Here is a 24058-nt window from a genome sequence, read left to right on the forward strand (position 1 = left end):
AAAGTTCAAAAGAAAAATGAAAAGATGGACCTATAAATCGAATTTCAAGCGTATATTTGCCGAGAAACTATTTATAATATTTTAAATATGTATGCAAAAAAATTATTATAAAATTTAAGATGATTAAACAAATTTGCATTTAGTATAGACTAAAATCTTATGTTGCAAAAAAAAAAAAAAAATTAAAGAAACCAAAATGGAATTATATAACCAAAACCAAAAGCAGTTATCAAGCATAAGGTGTGCCTAAATAACTATTACAGTACAACAGAGTTTGTCAACGAAAGAAGAACACAAAAGTAGTTAGCCAATATCCAAACAAGCTAAAGGGCTTCACCACCCTCTGCGTGCCAAACACAAACATAACATGGCAAACATAGCAATTTTTTATGAGAACCAAAAATCTCATGTTGCAAAATTATGTAAGTATGCAAACATAGCAATTATTTATGAGAACCAAAAATGAAATTCGTTGTATATTTATAAGAAGAAAAACAACATAATTAATCTTTAAATATAATATGCACCTTTATCTACCAAACACAACAACAAAAAGGTTTCAATATTTTTCTAAAAAGTAGATTATTTTAATAATAGTATAACTTATAATATCCCCTCATAATATTTTTAACAAAATTCTCCAAAGAGCTTCTCACTCTGCATCATCCATTGTCTTTCCCTCTCTTCCTCTCTCTTTCAACCCTTCTCCTTCTTCCCCTAAACCAATACCCCTTTCCTCAATCCACCTTTCATTCCTCCCACATTCTCAAAATCTCTCTTTATCCATCAAAGTTACAAAATTTTAACCAAAAAACCCAACAAAAAAAATCAATTAACTAGTTACAATGCCACCAATATCTGGAAAACTATTCACCGTTAGTTTGATAAGTTTTTGGTATGCATCAAACATTGGTGTATTACTATTAAACAAGTACCTTTTAAGCAACTATGGTTTCAAGTACCCAATATTCTTAACACTATGTCACATGATGGCATGTTCAATGTTAAGTTACATTGCAATATCATGGATGAAGGTGGTGCCATTGCAAACAGTGAGATCAAGGGTACAATTTGTGAAGATATCATCACTTGGACTTATATTTTGTTTGTCTGTGGTTGGAGGGAATATTTCTCTAAGATATCTTCCTGTGTCTTTTAATCAAGCTATTGGTGCTACGACACCGTTTTTTACGGCGGTTTTTGCTTATCTTATGACCCTTAAGAGGGAGGGTTGGCTTACTTATATGGCTCTTGTACCTGTTGTTACTGGTGTTATGATTGCTAGTGGGGTATGTCCTCTTTCTTATCTCTTGTCTTTTATCTCTTGTATTATGGTAGCAATTTAAAGAGTTTTTGTTTAAGTGATTTGGGTTTTTGGAGATTCGTTAGGGTCATGGAAAACCTCAACGGTCAATGCGTCACCAGAAATACATATAGATTATCCACCAAGCCAACAAACTTCAATTAATTGACAAATATGAAGAATTGAATTATTATGATTTATGATATATAAATGCCAAGAAAACACGCAACTTTCAAACGAAAAATAGAGAAAATTGGTGACAGATTTGGTTTATGTATAAATTAAGGTGTACAAAAGTCACGTTTATAACCAAGATTTGCTACGGTTATAAAATGGTGCGGTTATTTAGTTGGTGTCGTTTAGTTGGCAAAACATGTTGAATTTGTGGATGGGACGGGGACCCCAATGTTCAATCCTAAAAAAAACTCACCATTAAAAATGAATGCGTAATTTGAATCTTGTTTTATAGGTCTCTTAAAATGTTCAAAAATCTCTCGAATTTATCGGATCCTAACTTCATATGTAACTTTTAATCGGCTTATTTTAAAAAGTCGATCAATTTAAGTGGTTGATAAAATTGACACATTAGCATAAACAGCAACAAAAAAAAATTCATTGGTTGTAACTTCATATGTAAACCTCTTGTCCTTTTTTTTTTTTTTTGGTCAGGTAGCCTAGTGGCTAGAATTCATCTTATAAGTGGGGTGTCCGGGGTTCGAACCCCGGCCCCTGCATATAATAATGCATTGTCCTACTAACTGAGCTATGCTCACGGGACAACCTCTTGTCCTTTTTAATGTCCTATTTTATTTTATATACCTCCAGTAAAAAATGCACACATTAGCATAAACAACTAACAAATCAATTTTGGGAGCAAAGCTCACTTGGTAGGACAATGCATTATTATATGTTCGAATCTCAGACATCCAACTTATTCACCTTATAAGGTGAATTCTAGCCACTAGGCTACCTCACCATAAAAATAAAAAATAAAATAAAAACAAAAAAAAAACTAATAAATAAGATGGAACCGTGATTGATCGTATAAAATGGACAGTTCCCTCAACAACAAAAATGGACAGTTGATTATTTGTTAAATACATACTAGTGTGTTGGAAAATCTTAATTTCTTATGTTGTCTTATAACAAAACTAAAGTATTGTTCAATAATCCACAAGTCCTAGCTCAACTGGCAAAATGCCGAAATTGTTAGGCCGGATGTCATGATCGGGGTTCGAACCCTGGTACCTTCACTTGTGTGTGTGAATTTATAATGGCTTTGTCATTTCATCTGTCTACCAAAAAAAAAAAAGAATTGTTCAATAAAACTTAGGTCATTGTATCATGTATGTATTACTTTGAGAGTGTTTTAAGACTTTCTTTTGTTTCTTTAATTTTCTTTTTTAAATGTGTGCACTAAATTAGTTTTATCCTGCTACTTTTGTGAATGGGAGAAATGATCTCTATTTTGGATGATGATCTTTCCTACTGCTAGATTTGTAGTGTCAATGTCCTTATTATTGTGGATGAAAATGTGATTTCTACGAGTTAACTTACACATGTTGATTTATTATTTGTCTTTTGTGTTACATGGATGAAGGGAGAACCAAGTTTTCATCTATTTGGATTTATAATGTGCATCAGTGCTACAGCAGCCAGAGCACTCAAAACAGTACTTCAAGGAGTCTTACTATCTTCTGAAGGGTAATAATGATCTCAAAACTATCCTTCCATTGTATTTTAAACCTGTTGGTTTCTCCTTCCATTGTAATGAAATTGTTGGTTTCTCCTTTCATTGTAAGGAAATAGTTTCTTTGATTTTTCAGAGAACAACTGAATTCTATGAACCTTCTTATGTACATGGCACCAGTGGCTGTTGCATTCCTACTTCCTGCTTCAATTATAATGGAGGAAGATGTGCTTGGAATTACCATTCAACTTGCTAGAGAAGATTCAACTATTGTGTGGTTACTTATTTTCAACTCCACACTAGCATATTTTGTCAACTTGACCAATTTTTTAGTCACAAAGCACACTAGTGCTTTAACACTTCAAGTAATTATAGTTTCTTTGCCACTTCTTTTTATTGTTTTTAATTTATTTGGCATTAAAATTGTTCTGATTAAAGTGATTTTGTATATCTCTAACATGAATGCATGATGACTTTGCCAGGTACTAGGAAATGCAAAAGGAGCTGTGGCAGTTGTAATCTCTATTTTGATATTTAGAAATCCGGTATCAGTAACTGGAATGTTAGGATATTCTCTTACAGTCATTGGAGTTATCCTATATGGTGAAGCCAAGAAGCGAAGTAAACGAGATACATGATGTCAATGTGGATTCTATCCACTTCTTAAACTGCTAAAGCATCCCAGGGGGTGTTTCCCTCTCAACTCTTTTGCAGTTTGATCTTTGATATGTTGAAAATGTACAAAAACAAGTGACTGGTCTTACATAGAGTTATTTGCCTCAGCAATCATCCGGAGTACAGATGAGTCAGCCTGAGCAAACGTTTCAGCTTAGATTTAGAATAGGTTAGGATATGCAACTGACTACCAAAAGAATGTTTTTATGTAACATTTGTCTTTGTTCTTTTAACTCTTGTACAGGATTGACCTGTAAATGTAACAGAAGCAAGTTTTTAAAAACATAATTTCAGTTTTTTATTTTTTATTTTCTGGATATGATAGATGAAGATGACAATGATAGTTGTGTGGTGATTAAAGAGTAGGTTTAATTATATTTATTATTTTGGGATTTTCCGGATTTGATTGATGAAGTTGTTGAAGATCATGAAAAGAGAAGAGATCAATTAGGAAAGAAGACGAACGGATTTGAATGATGAAGTACAATAGACCCTATATGATTCAACGATCCTTTTTAAAGATGGTTCACCTTAGACATTTGAAGTTAAAAACTAACATAGAGGATTATAAAAAAGTAACGTAGAAGACGTAAGGGACCCTTTATAGTTAGGGGACCAAACTAAAAACCAAAAATAAATTAATGACTAAATGATGTATTAAGCCATAATAATAATAATAATAATAGTAATAGTAATACAACCATTAATAATAGTACAAATAGCATAAGGATGGTATTTGCGAAAATTACATCTAAATGTAACACACATAAAATACTTTTTTTTTTTTTTTTTCATTATTGTCCGAGGATTAAGTCCATAAACACATAATATTATACAATGAGCACAAAATAGCAAATAGCGACATAATGAAAAACATAATTAATAGTCCACCATTCAATCAGTAGTGGCACGAGTAGAAGCAGCAACATGACCGGATGCAGAATTGGAGGCTTGGAAAGAACCTCGGTTAAAACAATCTTGAGCTATGTCGAAAATTTGACCAAGTCCATTTCGTATAAAAAAGGCCAGTGAAGGTGGACTACCACCTTCCATTCCCTTCTCGAACCAATGACGAGAAAACGTCTCCCTCAATTCTGGTGAGAATACAAGGGGAGGAGTTAACATCACCCTCATTTCTCGTGTGATTACAGGGGGAAAATACTCTGCATTCACTCCATCCCCAACTACATTCTCGACGTCCTCTAACACGAGATCACGAACTCCATCCTTGATATCAACAACTCCATCTCCATCCGACATACTTGACAAAGAAGACCAAATAAAAAACAAATAATCTTCAGATCTGCAAATAAAAAAAGAGTAGAAAGAATTTAGATTAAAAAAAAAAAAACCTAAAGATAAAAGAAAATAAAAGCAAAAAATAATAATTATTTTTACATCTGCAAAAGAACAAACAAATTGAAAGGAAAAGTGAAAAGAAATTATAATATTTATTACTGCAAATCAAGAAAATAAAATAACAGAGGAAGAGGATTAAAAAACAATCTAATTTTTAAATCTAAGAGCGAAAACAATAGCGAAAAAAGAAAAAAAAATCTTTAGATCTGCAGATTAAGAATATAATAGAATAGAAGAGCGAAAAAGAAAAAAAAATACCCGAACACAAATCCACAGATCCAAGAGTGAGGGGTGAGAGAGAAGAGGAAGTGGTGGCTGGTGGGTGGTTAGAATGGGTCTCCATTTATGTGTTTCTCCATTTCTTTTGTGGGACCCACTTAGTGGTAGGACATACCATCTATTTTGTGTGTCTATCTCTCTCCAACTTGTAAAACTCCATTTATTTTGCCAAATGGAGAGGATCTTCACCCGGTTAGAATGGGGTATTAATGCATGAGAAAAAAAACTAGGGTTAGGTGATTTGTTTTGGGCTTTTTATCATCGGGCTTCATATCAAAACAGACACGAAACAAATAAACTAAGAAAAACTCTTTCCCTACCCCCCCTCCATATTTTCAATTTTTTGCTTCATTTTGCATTATATATAGAGAGAAATGATATTTGAACAACTATTTAGTTCCCTAGAAATCAACTAGCAAGCGTTGAAGGTTTGTCACGTGTAGCACGCTTACAAAACAACGAATAAAAAAACATGCAGACGTAAAGTCGGATACATGCTCTCATTAAACTGTAATCAGCATATGATATATCTAGAAAAGATTTTGTTGCTGAAAATAAGAAAGTGTTGTTAGAATCTTCTATAGGACGTGATGTATGCTCCAAAGATATGAAAGAATCTGTAATTCAGATTTCTATTGGATAAGACTAAGTTGACTCGGACTTAAAAGAGAGACTTGTGTACCATGCATTCTTGTGCGAAAAGACTGCGCCTTTGATGGTATGTTCAAAATTAAATTCTTCCTTATTTTATAAATTGTGTGATTTTAATATTTGACATATCAAAATTTATTATGAGAACAAGCTTTTAATTTTATACTTGAGTAACTTATACTTATTTCCAAAGTTGTATGATTAGACAATTTTATTTTTTGCAGGTTAAATGAACCAAAAGTTCATATAAATCAATGTTTACAGAATTTGAATCTCTAATGTTTAATAAATTATGATATGTGCAAACTTGACGGCACATAACCTAGAAATGATAAAACGGTATTTTATCATATTTATTGATGACTGCGAATTTTGAAAAATAAAATTGATATGCTTGAAATGTTCAATTTCTATAATGAAAATTGAAATCTATGTTGGATAGAGTACCCAAGTCTAAGAACAAAAATTCAAATTAAAAATTTTTTGAAGAAAAGACAATCCAACTTGTCTTATTTTTTAACTTGGGATTGTTTGACATAAGTTTGGATTTCAAACCCAAGAGAGTTAAACTCGCCGGTAGAACCTATGAATGTGTATTCATTGGATATGCTTATAGGTTTTATAACTTAAATGTTAAAGTGATCATAAAGTCAAACGATATTGATTTCTATGAAGCAAGTACCCCTGTAAATTAAAGAATAGTGGGGCCACTAGTGGGGATAAACTAAATTCTCCTTGTATATTAAGAACTATTGGGGGCAGTATATCTGATCACATTTCAGTAATCAGAAATAGTTATGAAAACATCATACGTGATGTTATAGAACCTCGAAGAGGTAAGAAAGCAATAACTGCTAAAGATTATGGACCTCATGGTTTATACATTGGAAGAAGATCCATTAAGCCTTAAAGAAGTTATATCCTCATTGGATGCTAAATTATGGTAAGAAACAATAAACGATGAAATGGATTCTCTATAGTCTAACGAAACATGGCACTTAGATGTATTTGAATTTTGGAGGAAATAACTAAAACCTAATGGTATGGTTTATGAATACAAGGCTCTCCTTGTAATCAAAGGTTGTAGATAGAGAAAAATATAGACTTCTTCGACATTCATTCACCAGTCACTAGAATCATATCCATAAGAGTAATAGTCCCTTTAGCCGCAATTCATAACTCGATAGTACTCCAAATTGTTGTGAAAGTTGCCTTTTTTATGGTGAACTAAAAGAAGAAATATATATGGAACAACCTGACGATTTTGTGATATATGGACAAGAAAACGAAGTTTGTAAGTTAAATAATTCTTTGTGAGGTCTAACATAAACTTCTAAGTAATGACATGATAAATTTGACATTCTAATGTTATATGTAACACTCCAATATTTTATATATATCGTTTACTAAATTTTCTCGATTTATCATACGTTTAAGAAATTATTTTATCGGTAGAATGCACGTAAATAATGACATCATATATTTTGAGTAATTAATTTTAATGTTATTCTATTAATTATTCTATTTTTGTTATCATTTGGTAAGTTATATTCATTAACTGATTAGTGATATCTTTTATTCTATATTGGTTACCTGTAACTTACAAATACACCTTTATTATTGTTTTCCTCTTATTACATGCCTAAACTATTGCTTGCTGATCCTAATCACCTACCTCACATTTCATCCTTTGATTTACATTGGAGGTCTTGCAATTAATTTCCCTAATACTCAATGAAATGAGTGTTGACGAAATTGATTTCTCTAATGGATGTATGTCACTTATTAGGATCTCTTAATTACCAATCTTTTATTTAGGCAAACTCAGTAAAGTCGTGTAGCCAAATCAGTATCTACCTCCCATTTTAATTTATGGGTACCTTTGACAAGGATAATCTTTTAATATTGATTTTATTTCCAAACAAGCATGTTTTTAATTTGACCAAACAAGCATGTTTTTAATTTGAAGGTAGGATTAGAGTAATAATTTGTTAACATCACAAAGAATTATTCGCCCGTGGGAATAGTTAATTATAAAATGTGAATCAGCAAAAATCGGATATACTAAGTTACCAACAACAAAAGCAGACGAAATATAAGTTTTGTAAAATAGTCAAAAAATTACAAGAAAAACTGACGAAACATCAAAGTAATTAGAACTTATAAAGGCAACACAAAACGAAATATCTAGGTTTAACTAGCTCTTTCTCATTCCAGCAAAAAAACGGCCTAGGTTATAGTTTTGTACGGCAATTGCAAAAACGGCATCAAATCCATCACCAAAGAGCCCAAGATCGTGGAAGACATTTGGATCTGGTCCGGGAGATCCATCCGATCCATGTGCATACCACATGTGCTTAAATGGATCATTTGTCATCACAAACAGATCTAGATCTGCTCCTCCATCACCGTTAAGCATGGCAGGATCATGCTGATTTCCAGCAATCTGCTGATATTGATATTGCGGAGGAAAACCAGCTACAATTACTTCTGCAATAGCAGGAGCTAAATGAATCAAAGCATTTGTAATGATTTGTTGCAGACCTTCGCCTTGGCCTTGGAAAAGTTCCTAACAAAACAAAAAGGGGATATATTTACTCAAATTAATTAATTAAAACTTACCGACTATATAAAAAATAAAAATCAAAACTTACCGATTGTTCTTGAGGTTGAGGGTCTTGAGAAGCGAAAACGTCAGCTGATTCCACATCCATGGGCTTCCAGACAAAAAAATAAAAAATGTTATCCGTCTGCAAAAGAACAAACAAATTGAAAGGAAAAGTGAAAAGAAATTATAATATTTATTACTGCAAATCAAGAAAATAAAATAACAGAGGAAGAGGATTAAAAAACAATCTATGAGCATATCTGCATAACAGAGGAAAAGTAAAAATATAAGCATGTATCTGCATATCTGCGCGATTGCGCATGTGTGAGCGATGGCAATACATCAAAAGATAGATGCTGATTATGAGTTTGTCAAAGACAATTATTACCTATTTTCTATTCTTTTGATAACGTTTTCAACAACTTATCTTGTAATGAGAATGATCGGATTTCTTTCAATAAATGCAATCTCACGTGCATAAGGAGTAACGAAGGAAACCAGTATATTTCAATATCTATAGGCAGGGACGGATCCAGACATTTGATATCAGTGTGACAAATGAAGCAAAATATATTATTTTATATACTAAAAAGATGAGATTTTGACATCTAAAAGTTTTTAGCTAATTGGTTTAAGCATGTTTGTTTCATTTGAATGGTTAAAAGTTCAATTCCCCTCAAACCGCTAAGCCATGTAAATAATCATGTCAAAGTATATTATATTTGGTTTAAGTTTATTATATGAAAAAAAAAATATGGGGAATAATCTGGTGTGGCAAGTGCCACACCATGTTTCAAGGTGAGTGATTCGCCCCTGTCTATAGGGGAAGAAAGTTGTTTTTTTAACGTAAAAGTGCACAGAACAGGCAAATATTGGTCCTACTTCACTGTGATCAATAAAACGGGTTTGGTAAACAACTAGTACTTTTACCCGTGCTACCGCCCGGGACATTAAAAATGGAAAAGTTATAAAAGTTCCGAATTTATTCATTAAATAAAAAATAAAATAAATAAACAAAAAAAGTATTTAAGGGACACAAATTTTGGGTCACACATTTTCAAATATCTCCTTATAAACTACATTTGAAGTGGTGTTAATACAATCTCCATTGTCAACCGTTAATAATATCTTCAGACCATCCCTTGATGTAACACGTGATATTGCAACATATAGTTGTCCATGTGAGAAGACCGATTGTGGAAGATAGATGTCAACTTGCTTAAGTGATTGTCACTGACTTTTGTTTATAGTCATTGCAAAACACAAAGATATAAGAAACTGCCTACGTTGAAATTTGAAAGGAATTCTGGTATCAGATGGTGTCAATGACAATCTCGGTATGTAGACCTTCTCTCCAACATTGCTTCCTGATATAACCCTCCCTTTAAGAACATATCTTCCCATCTTAGTGACTATCAGTCGAGTACCATTACACAACCCTACTGTTATGTCCAAATTTCTCAGCAACATAATAGTAACTCCAACTTTTAAAGTAATCTTGTGATTAGGAAGACCTGATGAATTGATAGTGTTCAAGAATTCTGGTGTGTGAATATCTAATTGTTCAACTATTGAATGACATTAAATATGGTAACTTTCCACAACCTTGTAATTTGAATAGTTATAGTTAGTGTATAGGGAAGACGCCTGTTTATTGATAGTGGGTTTCTAGGTGCATAAAATATTGGTTTAAACAATGAAGTGGAAATTCAATGCCATCACTATATCCATATTGACAGTCACATGATGGAAACAATTGAGAATCTTTGCACCTCTATAACCTTCCTATTATTAACACGAATTTCCACTTATAGTGAATGCCATTATCTTAGGTGATTTAAAATAATTAGTAAATTATGATACATGGCTCCATGGACTTGGTGAAAATATTTGCGCAACTCTTTACATTTTTCAACTTCTTTCCATTGCTTTATATCAGAACGTTGATTAATAAAATGGCACCACTTCAAGTACTATATATTACCTTTAACTTAAATATGATTCACAAATACACATATACAAATTAAAAGCAAACTTATGAAGGATACGGTGACACCGCGATTCAAAATATGCAAGGAGTACTGAATGTTGGTGGAAAGGATATCATTTAAGATGCAACAACGCCAAATTTTAAAAAACCAAAATGAGTTTTGAAACAAACTTGTGAGATTAGTTATAACATTACGAATGACGATCTATTTTAAGATGCAAGAATGCCGCAATTTAATATGTCCAAAATGTGTATTGAAACAGACACGTGATACTACTTATAACATTAGGAATGACAATCATATTTTAAGATGCGGCAATGCCGCATAGTAAAAAACTAAAATGAGTTTTGAAACAACCAGTTAATAATAGTTTCGACGATATAAAACATTGTGTTGTATTGAACACTAAGGCATTTCAAGCTTCGTAAACTCGTACCACAAAAACTACATTATATTAAGTTCAAGAGAATATCCTTTAAACATACACGAATACACGTTAAAGTAAACTTATTAAGATTACGGTGACACCACAATTCAAATAATCCGAACAACAAATAAATTAGATACGTCAACAATGGAAATACCTGCGCAACTCTTTACAATTTTCAACTGCTGCAATGCAATAGATTTTTTCGATCTTGCTGTAAGCTTTAGGAGGTGAATTTGGTGCCTTGCTTGGTCATTTCAATCAAAACCTTATTTGATAGTAATTGAATATCTTTAACATATGGCATACATTCTTTAAAGAAGTTATGTGAAAGTCCAGCATACAATTTCTAAAGTTTCAGGGATTAAAGAACATAAAATCACCATTGCATTATCGGAAAAAATCACAATTTTTGAATTACATAATAATGTCTCACCATAAGTTCTACCAGCACTTGCAATAATAAAAATGTAAGCTTAAAAAGAAACTAAGATAGGAGAAGGCATAACATCAAAATTCAAAACTCATCATGCACAAATTCAAAACTCAATTCATCATGCTCATCACCACTCAACCTCTTCTCATAGAAAAATTCAAAACTCAATTCATCTTGCACAAAAGGAGAAGGCATAACATCAAAATTAAGGAAGGGAGTAGCTAATTTCTCAAGCTGAAACTTTATAGATGGGGTAAACTTAGGAGTGGAAATCTTTGTCCCAAACCTATCCTTCAAGTGTATACCAAACTTGTTTGCTCCCACAAACATCGTTGTCGCCCAAGATCCAAGGGAAACACCGTAAAAGTCCTTCAGTGCATGCCAACCGGTTGTCAAGTAAATAAAACCATTGTTTCTCTCCACTAAAACATCAAATTCGTTATAGTTTGAATCCACCAGCTTTGCATAGCGCCCAATTTGGTCCCCGAAATCGTGGGCAAACATAGTGGGTAAAACAACCATGCCCTAACATCACAAAAAAGGTGAAACATGGTGTTAAAAAGAGAATAATGTAAATTTGTTGAGTCTCAAATGCATATAAAAATAATTACTCACGTTAATAAAATTAAGCTCGACTTTGTAAGTTCTATACTTGATACGAAGATCGTTGACAATCCTTTCCAATTCAGAGTTGGGATTAGGGTTCAGAGGTGCTGGTAAAAAACAACAAAAAACAATCATCTTTAATCTGTACAAAACTGGAAATCACAACAAAAATGATGGAAGATTCATACCAATCAAAGCATGGTTGGAAAGCAACGTCTGGATGCCGGTGTTTGTCATTGGATTCGATTGAATTTGAAAAAGAATAAGATATGAGTGATGTGATTCCATAATATATATACACGTTAAGATTCATTCATCATGTATCATGGATATCATACCTATACATTGGAATAACACAAAAGCATTGGAAATACTAACAACATTAAATTCAATCATGGAAGGGGAGAAGCCACAAACAAAAACGTGAGAAGGAGGATTTTGGGAAACAATAACAACATTTAATGTACTCATGAAAGGTGGAAAGTCATAACTAAGAGCAATTAATGTATCAGGCATGGGGAAATAAAAGTTTGAAGTCAAATTAGATCAAAGGATGAGATGCATGCTGAGCCAAATGATGAGATCCAACGGTCAGCATTGTTTTGGAGCCAAAACCATTTAGGTTTAGGGTTTGCAAAGTCATTAGCAATGTTAAGAAGGATTAGATATAAGTATGATTCTAATTCTAATAATTTGGCAATAATCCATCTCCTACATCATCAAGGCTCCACTCAATCATTCACATGCTAGTCCCCTGTTGCTTCAATATTGCCTAAACTACCAGATTAATAAGTCAATAATAATAAGTGGTAAAAGCATATATTAAAAAACAAAATTAGAAAATATAAATGAAATTGAACATGTCCTTTATCATTTGGATGATAAAGTAAGAAAATATGCACTTTAGATGTAATATTTTCCAAAACGGCTATGGTAGTCAATTTCTGGTCCTAGTTTTCCATCAAGGGGATCTATATTAAGTATGCATATCCATTATAAAACCTTATCTACAAAATATCACTTAGACACACATAAATAAATTGATGAAAGCCATTAAAAGAAGTAATGTTTATCACGGGTGTTAAAAAGAACAAAAAAATATAAATATAAATAGCTAAAAGGAAGTGGGTATCGCCACCATGTCGCAAACCTAGGATGGCCAAGTTCAAGTTTGATATGCTTTCCAGCAATTTCAATCATGTTCAATGCCCGAAGTGCAGCTTCAGCAGCTCGCACGTCATAAAACTCTATAAATTTGAGATACTTCATCTCTGGATATTCATAGATTTGCAATCAAAAACATAAAATATTTAAGGAATCTTGTATTATCCACATGAAAATACAGGCAACTAAGACCCGTAAAAACCAACAACGCACACTTACTTCTTTAATTTCTCTATAGAAGCCAAAAACACGTTTGAACTTATCGTTTAAAACAGATGAATCAAGACCAGATAACATCAGTGTACCATGACCAATATCCTTCTCTGGAGCATTGACCTAAAGAAGCAATCAAGTCATGATAGTGTTGAGGCAAAATCCCTAATTAATTTTAAAGATAATAAACTTTAATGATTAAGGATTAAATGAACTTTGATTAATTCTTTGGTATTTAACTTGCGCTTTTGAATGTTTTTACTCAGACAGAAACAATGTTTGAATCATACCAAGATGCATGAAATCAAAGGACATTGAATTCATGAACTAATTTTGAAGTTCAGAAAGTTCGTTCAGAATGTTGGTCAGTGAGTTGATCAGAACGTTCTGATGAGATTTCATAAGATTGTTCATAAGCAAACCCAGAATCATCAAAAAACATGAAATGTACACGTGACATAAAACTGGGATTCTGAGGACATCAGAAGCTGCTCTTCAGAAGCTTCTCATCAGAAGTGATGCTATCAGAAGTTCCACCTCAGAAGCTGCTTATCAGACGCTTCACTTCAGAAGCTGCTCCTTAGAAGCCTCTCTCTCTCTCTCTCTCTCTCTCTCTCTCTCTCTCTCTCTCTCTCTCTCTCTCTCTCTCTCTCTCTCTCTCTCTCTCTCTCTCTCTCTCTCTCTCTCTCTCTCTCTCTCTCTCTCTCTCTCCTCTCTCTCTCTCTCTCTCTCTCTCTCTCTCTCTCTCTCTCTCTCTCTCTCTCTCTCTCTCTCTCTCTCTCTCTCTCTCTCTCTCTCTCTCTCTCTCTCTCTCTCTCTCTCTCTCTCTCTCTCTCTCTCTCTCTCTCTCTCTCTTCTCTCTCTCTCTCTCTCTCTCTCTCTCTCTCTCTCTCTCTCTCTCTCTCTCTCTCTCTCTCTCTCTCTCTCTCTCTCTCTCTCTGGTGAATAAAGCCCAACAAATCTCATGTCACATAGTGGATAAACCCAGAAACTCATCAGACATTCATCATTGATGAACCCAGATGAAGAACCCCATGAATTCCAAACATTTTGATGAAGAACACATCAACATTCTGATGTTCAGAATGTTCACCCAGATTTTCAAGTAAAAGTTTATGGGGCCCAGGACACGTGGCATAACACCATTGGTCACCTTACAACGGCTATATGAGCCCAAACACTCTATAAATAGAGATCAAGGCCTTAGAAAAACTTGCATCATTGCAAAGCATACAAATAAACAACTTGAGATTGTTTTCAGCTCTTGCAATTGAAATTGATCAATCACTGAAGGCTTTTGTTACCTTCTCATAAGTGCACATCAATACTCTTTGTTATCTTTCTTAAAGATAACTTCTTCTTCCTCTTCCTCTTTTGTTTGTTTTACAAACATTCAAACTTCTCACAAATTGTAATCAAGTCTCATCTAGCTTTAGGGGTACTAAAATGTTAGCTTGAGCAAAGATTGTAAAAGTCTAAGTGGTTAACTTAGCAACAAGGTGCAAGCCTGTTGAGGCTTAGAGAATATAGAATTGTAGGTGTTCAGGTGAACAGAGATTGTAAGGTGCATGATTTGAAAGGTTATCTCAAGCATCATAGTGGAAACTCTCACAAGATTGTGAGGAGTGGACTAACCCACATTGGGGGAACCACTATAAATTTTTGTGTGTTGATTCTCTCTTTCCTATACTCTTTATTTATTGCAAACACAAACACACACAAACACATTTACTTTGTTAAACTGTTTTTGGCACTCAGACATCAGAACGTTCTGAAGTCTGTCATTAATTTAACCATTCCAAGTTTCAACTTGAGAATTACTTTTTAAGTTACAGGATAATTTTAAAGGGTCACAATTCAAACACCCCTTCTTTGTAACTATTTTATCTACTTCAAATACATCTTTAGAAAAAGCATAAAAAGTAGGAAACTGAGGCGATTGAAAAAAGCAAAGCACATAGCACATGCAAAGCACAGCCAAGTATATCCAAATGAAGGCTACAAAAATTGAATTATGCATACAGAACACATTGTTACGAATATAACTTTGGAATCGAATAATGTATATTGAGTTTCCGAGACCTCAATGGCTTGCATTGAAGGGCTTGCATTGCTCTTTGTGCTGCTCTTAGATCAAAATAAGAAATCATGACAAAGCCGCGATGCTTGCAAGCAGTATACATGGTACATATATCTCCATATTGCTGCCAGAAAAAAAAAAAAAAAAAAAAAAAACAGCAATCCATTTACGTTTTACAATTAATGTTTTTTAATGATTGCTAAAAATTTAAGAATACATTAGCTAGAGTCGAAAAATAATGAAGACATACCTCAAATAGAGTCTTTAGCTCAAACAAAGTCTTCTACACTGCTATTAATGTTTCTAACAAAAAGTGTTCTAGCTAGAAGGCTGTTCAACAAAATGAAGTTTTCCTTTAGAACCTCCAAAGAAACCATGATCTCCATCCAAACCACTTGTTCTTCTTAGTGAACTTAAATGTAAATAGATCCTTTATCAATTTGATTTTTGACTACCATAGCCGTTTTGGAAATATCTTAATTCAACACTAAAAAAAGCAGAGAAATTTCATGAAATGCACCTATATCAAATAAAATCAAAAGTCAATCTCAGTCTAACTCTAATACTGTTAAATGACTTTAATATTGTCATATTAACTATAAGTTGTTTTCATAAGCTATCATTCATGTAAATAAACTGAGTTGAATGAAATCCAAACAGTTGAGATGTTTTTTTTTAATAACTTGCTTCGGTAGCACCTTTGCTTCCCCAAAATGTGCCTAACTATATCTCATTTCATTGTTACATAACCTTTGGGTGATAGCAATGGAGGCAAAGCAGTAAAACAAATAAACTTCGTCATTGTGTATGGTCAAGAAATCTGCAACGGGTGAGTTCTCTTATCTAATATGATAATTATTGATGCTCAATAGGAGTATGTAGTCCACTTTGAGTGATGATTTTGGTTCTTATAATGAATGATTGTTGTCCACTTTGAGAAATTGAACTAGGCTTGGTGCTTTTCTTAATGCCAAGTATTTTTTAATGAATAATGATCAAAGTCTCAAGCTCTTCTTACATATCTTAACCTATTTTTACTTTTAGCATTTTAAATATGTTTATCAAATTGGTGTTTTGAAATCGCAGAAAGATTACATTTTGTTGGAACAAAATGTGTTTAACATTAACCCTTAAGAGTTTTGATGATAACAAAGTATTAAAAATTGTCAATTGAATATGTTAATATTTGTTCAAGTGTACATGACTATAGAAAAAATTTGATATCTTAAAAAGGTACTGGAAGAACAAAAGTAAGAGCAAAGGAATCAACAAAAATGGAAGCTTAAAGCGTTTGAAGAAAAATGCTCCTGAAGATAAAGCGCTCATGCAGACAAAGTGCTTCTGAAGTGATGATGTCATCAGAAGCAAGTTCATCAGAAGCCAGTTCATCAGAACCAAGTTTATCACAAGCTGAGAATCACCAGAAGCTGCGCAGTTCATCAGGAGATGCAACTTAAAGCTTCAAAAGCTGTTTAACGGATTCAAACTCGTCTAAAGATTGCAGAAGACTGGAAAAGTGAAGCAACAACTATTTTGAAAGGATTTGAAGGCATTGAATGCTTATTCTTCAAAGAGCATTGACAAAGTACGTTTGTACGAAGTGTACAACCACTACATCCACTACTCTGTTTTTGTCTCTGCTACAAGACAAGTAAAACAGCTCTGCCTGCAACGATGTTCCTTCACAATGGGAATGCATTTGAAATTGATCCTTCATAGGACAATAACATATTAGGCAAAGAATCATTGGTGATTGATCAAAAGCTTCAAACGACTCTATTTTGAATGTGCTGGAAATTCAACGTCTCTCTCACACCTCTATATAAAGGAGTGAAGACTCGGAGTTTCAGTAGAACAATACCAAGAATTAAAAGTGTCAAAACCCTGCTGAAATTGTTATATATTCAAAGTTCACTTAGAATTTCTTATCAAAACTTATATCTTAGAAATTCTAGAGTCCTTAGAGTCAGTATCTGATTTGTATTGTGAACACCACTGATTGTATATCAAGTGTTCAACCTCAAACATTTTTCTTGTAATTCTGTTTGAATTCAGAAGTCTCTTGCAGTTGTGCTTGAGCATTTGAAGTCACAAGACTGATTTCCGGTTTGTGGAAGGAACCTGTATAAATTGCTTTGTGTCTTTCCTCTCTCTCTCTCTCTCTCTCTCTCTCTCTCTCTCTCTCTCTCTCTCTCTCTCTCTCTCTCTCTCTCTCTCTCTCTCTCTCTCTCTCTCTCTCTCTCTCTCTCTCTCTCTCTCTCTCTCTCTCTCTCTCTCTCTCTCTCTCTCTCTCTCTCTCTCTCTATTTATCCGCTGCAATTAGTTCTGAACATCACTTCAGAAGTAGAACTCTATCTGCTTCTGATCAGTGTTTTCAACCCCCCATTCTTGTGTTTTTCTCACCTTCACATTTTACTATTTTAGATTTTATAGTTTGTCTGCATATAAGTTATTCATTTTGTTTAATTTCTCAAAATCGTTTGAGGTTCTTTAACTATTTCCATTTTTCCCTGTTGAGTTTGCTTATGTGATTGTAGAGTTTGAAACCTAAAATAGAGAAAGTAGTGTTTGTAGCACAAATGGATTCTTCAATAATTCAGTTATGGCAGCAATGTAAGACCATTTTTCATCTTCTAATAATGCTGGTTTTGTTTAAAATAGCTATTATTGGTAATGATTCCTTATTTAGCTTCTAATATTCTTACTTATTTGTGTTGTTTATCTGAGTGCAAGCAGGTTCCTTGCCGGCTTTTGTACTGTTTCCTTATTCACACCGTTCACATCTTGTGTTGGCGTTGTTATAATAATTTTGCTAAAAAAGAAAAAGATGAAGAGACGAGGTTGCAAAAGAAAGTGTACAAACTCAAAATTTGAAAAATCTTATATGTTGCTTGCCTGAATTTACGGGTCTTTTGAGAGATAAGAAATGAAGATTGAGTATAATTGTGTACATTATTACATTACCAAGTACCTCAGTTTAATATTCTACAGATTGTGGCATTAACACCTTTGTTCTTTTCAATTGTATTCCACAACAACCATTAGGCAATGTTTAATAACATGAAATTAAAACAGGAGAAACAAACAAATCAACAAACTTGACTGTTAATTTCAAACTCTTCCAAGATTCCACATTTAGTTTGAAAGCTGTTCAGATGCATAAAAGCAATAAAATAAAAGGCCCTACAGTGGAGAATGCACATCCATTGTTTAACATTGATTTAAACGAGGTAGAAAATAATGTGACATGCACACCTCTTCCAAATTCAGAGATAGGCAAACATACGCAATACCTTGATAATGTATAAAAGCGTCCTAAAACTACAATCAAAATCAAAACCTAAGATGCCAATCCAACATCTATATCCAACTAAACTTCGGGCTTGGTTTCTTCATCATCTTCCTCTATTTTGGGAGCTAGATAGAACCTAACATAACCCATCTCAGCAATCTTGTACTCAACAACAACTGGTAGTTCATTTGACAGACTGATGGTAACTGTGCTGGACAAAGGAGTTGCCTTGGTAAAAGAATTCATGTATCTTAATGCAAATTGCAAGGAGACGGGCTCTTTCATCTCTATGACAGTAGCATCATCAGGCTGCAACATCAACCACCAAAAACAACCATGTAAAAAATGTCAATTAGCGTCAATTTCAGCAATCAAACACAAATAAAACACATTAGCATTTTAGCTACAAGCCTGTAACGCTTATAAAAAGACCCCATGGTTGGAACATGTGATAAAAAATGAATCAATATCTCACCTTGTCCACAGTAGTGTTCTGCCTGCAAACAATGTTTGCAGCTCCAATGTCACCCTTGGTTGAAAACTTCACGCCCTCCTTAGTAACCGAGATGACAACTGCAACACATCGCCAAATTACAAATATTAATCAACATTACACTCAAAAGAACAGTCAAGCATTAGAAGAAAATCATATAACAGATGAATAAAAGTGATTACCAGTGTCACCAATGCTACTAAGATCTTTGCAAATCCTAGCAAACTCAGCAGATGGCATCCTAACAATGGCATCATATTCAGCCTCTGGAATTCCAAGGTGCTCACTATCAATGTCCATCAGCTTCATCTCAAAATCAGAAATCTTGTCTTGGGCTTCATCACATAACCACAAAAAAAACAAGCCAGGAAATTACACTATTATTAACATATGAACCGCAATGGCTACCTAATAAATCACAAGTGATACCACCACAAATATGATACCAAAACATGAACAGAGCAGACATAAATCTTACAGAATTAAACACTAAAACCCTTAAATTCATCAAATACATCAGTTAAGCATACCCAAACAAGAACAGAGGATACCCAAATCATACAGAATTTAACACCAAAACCCTGAAATTAATCAAATAGACCAGTTAAGCATGCGACCGATAACATGTAACCCTGAAATTGACCAAAGGCTAGCTCACAAGTCATAAGTGACAACACATCAAAAGAGATGCCAAAACATGAACAGAGCACACACAAATCCTGCAGTATATAACACTAAAACCCTGAAATTGATTAACTATACCAGTCAAGCATGCGCCAAATAACATATGGAACTACAACAACAGCCAAGCCTTATCCCACTAAGTGGGGTCGGCTACATGGATCAAATTACACCATAATGTTCTATCAAACAATATGAACTACAATGGCTAACTAATAAGTCATAAGCGATACAACATTAAGCACCAAGCTCTAGACCAGTTAAGCATGCAAAAAAAATGAAAACGATCATAAAAAAGAACATATGTTCCATAATCCACATGCAAGATTATAATATCTCAACAGGGCACATACAAATATTAAAGAATTAAACATTAATCCCTAAAATTCAAATCATATATCAGTTAAGCATGCAACAAAAACCCATTCTTTAGCAAAAAAAATCCCTGCTCAGCATACAAGCTTCTAAAATCTTAAAGAACAGTTACAAGAACATTTTTACAAATGAGAAATAAGAAAAACTACTCCAATATCAAGAAAATAAATATCAGACGTGATATTTCAACACTAAACCCATTAAAAAGACCCTTATATAGGTTTCAAACTAAAATCAAACAGAAACTAAAGATTCAATCAATTAACTCAATCCCACAAAGAATTAACATTGAATACCAAGCCCTAAACCCAAAACAGCACGAAATTAGTATTCAATCAATTAACACTAAACCCTAAGATTTCAAATTAACCCAATTAAAACCCAAAACCCAATTAGCACGAAATAATCATACAACAATGAACCCAAAACCCTAATTAACCCAATTAAAACCCTAATTAACACTAAAACTACAGAATTGGTAAAGAAAACGAAACTTACTAGGGCTTTCAAACATGAAGGTAACAGTATCACTCCCATCATCAGCCTTAATAGTAATGATATCATCATTACCAGCACACTTCAACATCTTCGCCATATTGTTCAGATTCATACCCATAGAAAGATTCCGGTCACAGCGATAATGCTCAAACCCTTCAGAACGAAGAAGAAGCGCGACAAGAGCAACATGGCTAGAATCCATGGCTTGAAGAGAGAAACCAGTAGAGGAACAATCGAAGTTGGCATCGTTGACGAGTTCCTTGATCGATTCTAGGACCTTCTTGAGAAGTGAACCTTGAACTAGACGGAGTTCTAACATGGTGAACGAGATCTGGGAATTAGGGTTTTTGGGAAATTAGGGTTTCGACGGTTTTGGGATTTGGGGGGAAATGAAAGAGGGAAGAGGGTGAAGAGGGAGAGGGTTTATATAGTGGAACGTTCTAGAAACCTAAGGCGGGATTCGTGAAATGATTTATTTCCCGCCTTTGTGTTTTGCGGAATTTATGGAGGGAAATTTGTTGATATTTTTCCTTTTCTGTTTTATTTTTATTTTTATCCGGTTTGAGTTTGCCTAATAACCAAATCACGTTGAGGAAGAGTGTTAAGGAAGGAAAAGAGAAGAGTGTGGGAGACGTTTTTTCTTCAAGTACATAAGTAAATTATTTTGCATATAAATGGATAGATAATTTGTGTGTCAAAAAATAAAATGTATGAAGTTTATTCAAAATCTTATTTTTGTTCAACAAATTCTAGTTCAATTGATAAAAATATCAAAATTGTTTGATAGAACGTCATGACTTAGGGTTTAAATTATGGTTCCTTCACGTGTGTGTGTGTATGAGTTTCAGGGATTATTTGTTATTTCGTTTATCTATCAATTTTTTTTTGGACACTAGTTTAGAGAGTGGAATTTTTTGATAATTTTGTTTTCATAATATATGCGAGATTAATAATACTTTTATAGCTCTAATTCCAAATAAGACAAGTCTTCAATCTCCAATATTTGTCGAATTTTAGACCTACATCTTTGGTTGATCACGTTTTAAAGATTCTTTTAAAATGTTTGGGAATAGATTGAAAAATATTATGGTAGTGCAACTGATGAATTCTTTATGGGTCGAGGGTTAAGACGGGGGATCATGTATCCCATTTTCTATTTATCATTGCGGTGAATGATTTCGACTCTCTGTTTTTGTAGGTGATCAAACTATAAAAGTTTTGTGAGTTTCATGTCAATACTGATGAATCTTTTGGAGCTACTCATCTTTAATTTGTTGGTGATACTTTGATTATAAGAATAAAAAGCTGGCGGAATATTTGTTCCATAAAAGCTACCTTGTTACTTTTTGAGTTGTTATCTTGTTTGAAGGTAAGCTTACGCAAAAGTATCATTGTTGGTGCTAATGTTGAATCAATTTAGTTAAATGGGATCACTGTTATGTTGAATTGCAAAGTGGGAGTGTTACTTTCAAATGTTTGGGGTTACCAATTGGTGTCAATCCTCAAAATTTATCATTTTGAAATCCGTTGATTGATCGAATCGGATAAAGATTGTCATCTTGAAAGTGTTGATACCTTTCAACAAGTGGTTGTTTAAATATTTTGAAATGTCTTAAAATCAAATAAAGACTCCTATCCTTTTTTAAAGCTCATTCAGGTACCATTATTAAAATTGAGTCTCTTTCTAAATTATTTGTGGGGTGGGAGCGAAGAAGCTTGCAAAATCCATTGGTTTCACTGGAACAAAGTGTGTTTACCTAAAGGGAAGGGAGACTTATGTGTGAGGATTTTTTTATTTTTTTTAATTTAGATTGTTGAAGGAAGTGGTGTAAGAGGTTAAGGAATGAGAAAGATGAGTTTTGGTGTAAAGTTTTGACTCGTAGATATGGACTTCTTAACGGAGAAGTGGGCTGGGGGGAGTAGCATAGATTCGATTTGGTGGAAGGATGTTTATGGTATTTGCAATAGGTAATGATATGAGTGAGGGGAGCTCGTTTTTGGATAATTTTTTTTAAGAAAATAGAAAATGGTAGTGAAGCGTTGTCCTGGCATGAGTCGTGGCTAGGTGGGGAGGTGGTAAATGAGTGTTTTAGTAGCTTGTTTAGTTTAGCGACAGATAAAAATGTTTCTATTAACAATATGATGTTAAGTATGGGGTTTATCGAGGTTGTTGGAGTTGGAAAAGAAATTTGCTTGTTTGGGAGTTTGAGTTGATGGATGAGTGTAAGGTTTTATTGTCTAGCATTTCTTTGCACCGTAACGTGTAAAATACTTGGTATTGAGATATTAATTTTGACGATATGTATTTAGTTAAAAAAACTCATGAGTTTATATTTAATTTTGAAAACATAGCAAATTATCTTTTTTATGAGGTCACTTGAAACAATTTGGTTCCTTTGAAGATTTTGTTGTTTGATTGAAGATTTGTTCACAACCGTCTCCCCACAAAAGCTATTTTATTACGAAGAGGGTTGCAAAATTTAGCATTGCCTATTTGTAAAGTAGATGTAATATGAATGATGCAACTAAACCATTTTGTTCTTTAATTGCCCAAGTTTTAGATAATTACGGGGGATTGTTCTATTTTGACTCGAAATTTACGTAGTTCGGTTCATAGGCTTGGTTTCTCATGAAGAAAAAAGAGTAAAAAACAAAAATGTTTTGATGTAGCTTTTTTGGCATGCACTAGGTCAATTCGAAAGCATCACAATTATGTGGTGAGTAAATAGTCAATTACCTTCTGAAATTGTAAGTTTCGTCAATTACACCTTTGAAATTAACAAAACTTCAATTACCCCCCTGAAATTGCACAACGTTAATCAATTTACCCTCTACGTCAAATATTTCTGTTAGGCAACATAACGTTTTCCAAATACCCCCTGAAGTTTTGCACTTATGTGCAAAATGTCCCTTAAACTTGAAAATTTATATTCCTTAAAAGTGATTGCATTATCACTGAATTGTTGAGCATATTAGCTAAGTTTTGACGATATACAACCATATATTGACAGTATTGTAGAACAAATTGGCAGTATTTGGTAAACCCTACAATAATGTTCAAAACTCAAGAATCTTTACAAAACAAACATAAAAGTATTTCTTTGTTCCAACATCAGTTGTTTTTTCTTTTTCAAGTTGTCCTTAACGCCATTAGAGATCAAAATGATGGTGGCTATCATATTTTTTTATTCTTTTAAAAAAACATAATGAAATTTACATAATATAATATTATTACCA

General features: G+C 33.4%; 3 protein-coding genes and 1 long non-coding RNA gene across 5 annotated transcripts; 1 reads left to right on the plus strand and 3 right to left on the minus strand.

Moving 5' to 3' along the window:
* The first annotated feature begins 651 nt into the window (after positions 1–651).
* LOC25490751 (probable sugar phosphate/phosphate translocator At3g11320) lies at positions 652–3976 on the plus strand. The gene is made up of 4 exons (XM_024778870.2): positions 652–1289; positions 2904–3007; positions 3130–3358; positions 3476–3976. The coding sequence occupies exons 1-4, from the start codon at positions 846–848 to the stop codon at positions 3629–3631; spliced, it is 933 nt and encodes a 310-aa protein (XP_024634638.2). The 5' UTR covers positions 652–845; the 3' UTR covers positions 3632–3976.
* Positions 3977–4365: 389 nt separating this feature from the next.
* LOC25490752 (uncharacterized) lies at positions 4366–5474 on the minus strand. The gene is made up of 2 exons (XR_003009937.2): positions 5286–5474; positions 4366–4971 (listed from the first exon to the last, which is right to left on the minus strand). It is a non-coding gene; the product is annotated as an uncharacterized lncRNA (long non-coding RNA).
* Positions 5475–8026: 2552 nt separating this feature from the next.
* LOC25490755 (uncharacterized) lies at positions 8027–9111 on the minus strand. Of its 2 annotated transcripts, none has more exons than XM_013604657.3 (3): positions 8954–9111; positions 8612–8707; positions 8027–8526 (listed from the first exon to the last, which is right to left on the minus strand). In XM_013604657.3, the coding sequence occupies exons 2-3, from the start codon at positions 8669–8671 to the stop codon at positions 8155–8157; spliced, it is 432 nt and encodes a 143-aa protein (XP_013460111.1). In that variant the 5' UTR covers positions 8672–8707; positions 8954–9111; the 3' UTR covers positions 8027–8154. The 2 variants fall into 2 exon arrangements, with proteins under 2 accessions (XP_013460111.1, XP_024634053.1); XM_024778285.2 differs by having other exon boundaries at positions 8612–8674; positions 8954–9106.
* A 9460-nt stretch (positions 9112–18571) lies between these two features.
* On the minus strand, positions 18572–21276 carry LOC25490757 (proliferating cell nuclear antigen). Its single transcript, XM_013604659.3, has 4 exons — positions 20822–21276; positions 19450–19602; positions 19250–19347; positions 18572–19083 (listed from the first exon to the last, which is right to left on the minus strand). The coding sequence occupies exons 1-4, from the start codon at positions 21138–21140 to the stop codon at positions 18853–18855; spliced, it is 801 nt and encodes a 266-aa protein (XP_013460113.1). The 5' UTR covers positions 21141–21276; the 3' UTR covers positions 18572–18852.
* Positions 21277–24058: the final 2782 nt, after the last annotated feature.

Source organism: Medicago truncatula, chromosome 3 (assembly GCF_003473485.1).
Source record: "Medicago truncatula cultivar Jemalong A17 chromosome 3, MtrunA17r5.0-ANR, whole genome shotgun sequence".
In the NCBI taxonomy this organism is placed as follows: domain Eukaryota; kingdom Viridiplantae; phylum Streptophyta; class Magnoliopsida; order Fabales; family Fabaceae; genus Medicago; species Medicago truncatula.

What these genes read in the sequence shown, in the direction of transcription:
- LOC25490751 (XM_024778870.2), top strand. Translation starts at nt 846, where the DNA reads ATGCCACCAATATCTGGAAAACTATTCACCGTTAGTTTGATAAGTTTT. An exon ending in GTGTTATGATTGCTAGTGGG is followed by an intron (nt 1,290 to 2,903) that starts GTATGTCCTCTT and finishes ACATGGATGAAG; the next exon opens with GGAGAACCAAGTTTTCATCT. An exon ending in CTAGTGCTTTAACACTTCAA is followed by an intron (nt 3,359 to 3,475) that starts GTAATTATAGTT and finishes TGACTTTGCCAG; the next exon opens with GTACTAGGAAATGCAAAAGG.
- LOC25490757 (XM_013604659.3), bottom strand. Translation starts at nt 21,140, where the DNA reads ATGTTAGAACTCCGTCTAGTTCAAGGTTCACTTCTCAAGAAGGTCCTA. An exon ending in CTTCATGTTTGAAAGCCCTA is followed by an intron (nt 19,603 to 20,821) that starts GTAAGTTTCGTT and finishes TATGTGATGAAG; the next exon opens with CCCAAGACAAGATTTCTGAT. An exon ending in TAGTAGCATTGGTGACACTG is followed by an intron (nt 19,348 to 19,449) that starts GTAATCACTTTT and finishes GATGTGTTGCAG; the next exon opens with TTGTCATCTCGGTTACTAAG.
- LOC25490755 (XM_013604657.3), bottom strand. Translation starts at nt 8,671, where the DNA reads ATGGATGTGGAATCAGCTGACGTTTTCGCTTCTCAAGACCCTCAACCT. An exon ending in CTCAACCTCAAGAACAATCG is followed by an intron (nt 8,527 to 8,611) that starts GTAAGTTTTGAT and finishes TTGTTTTGTTAG; the next exon opens with GAACTTTTCCAAGGCCAAGG.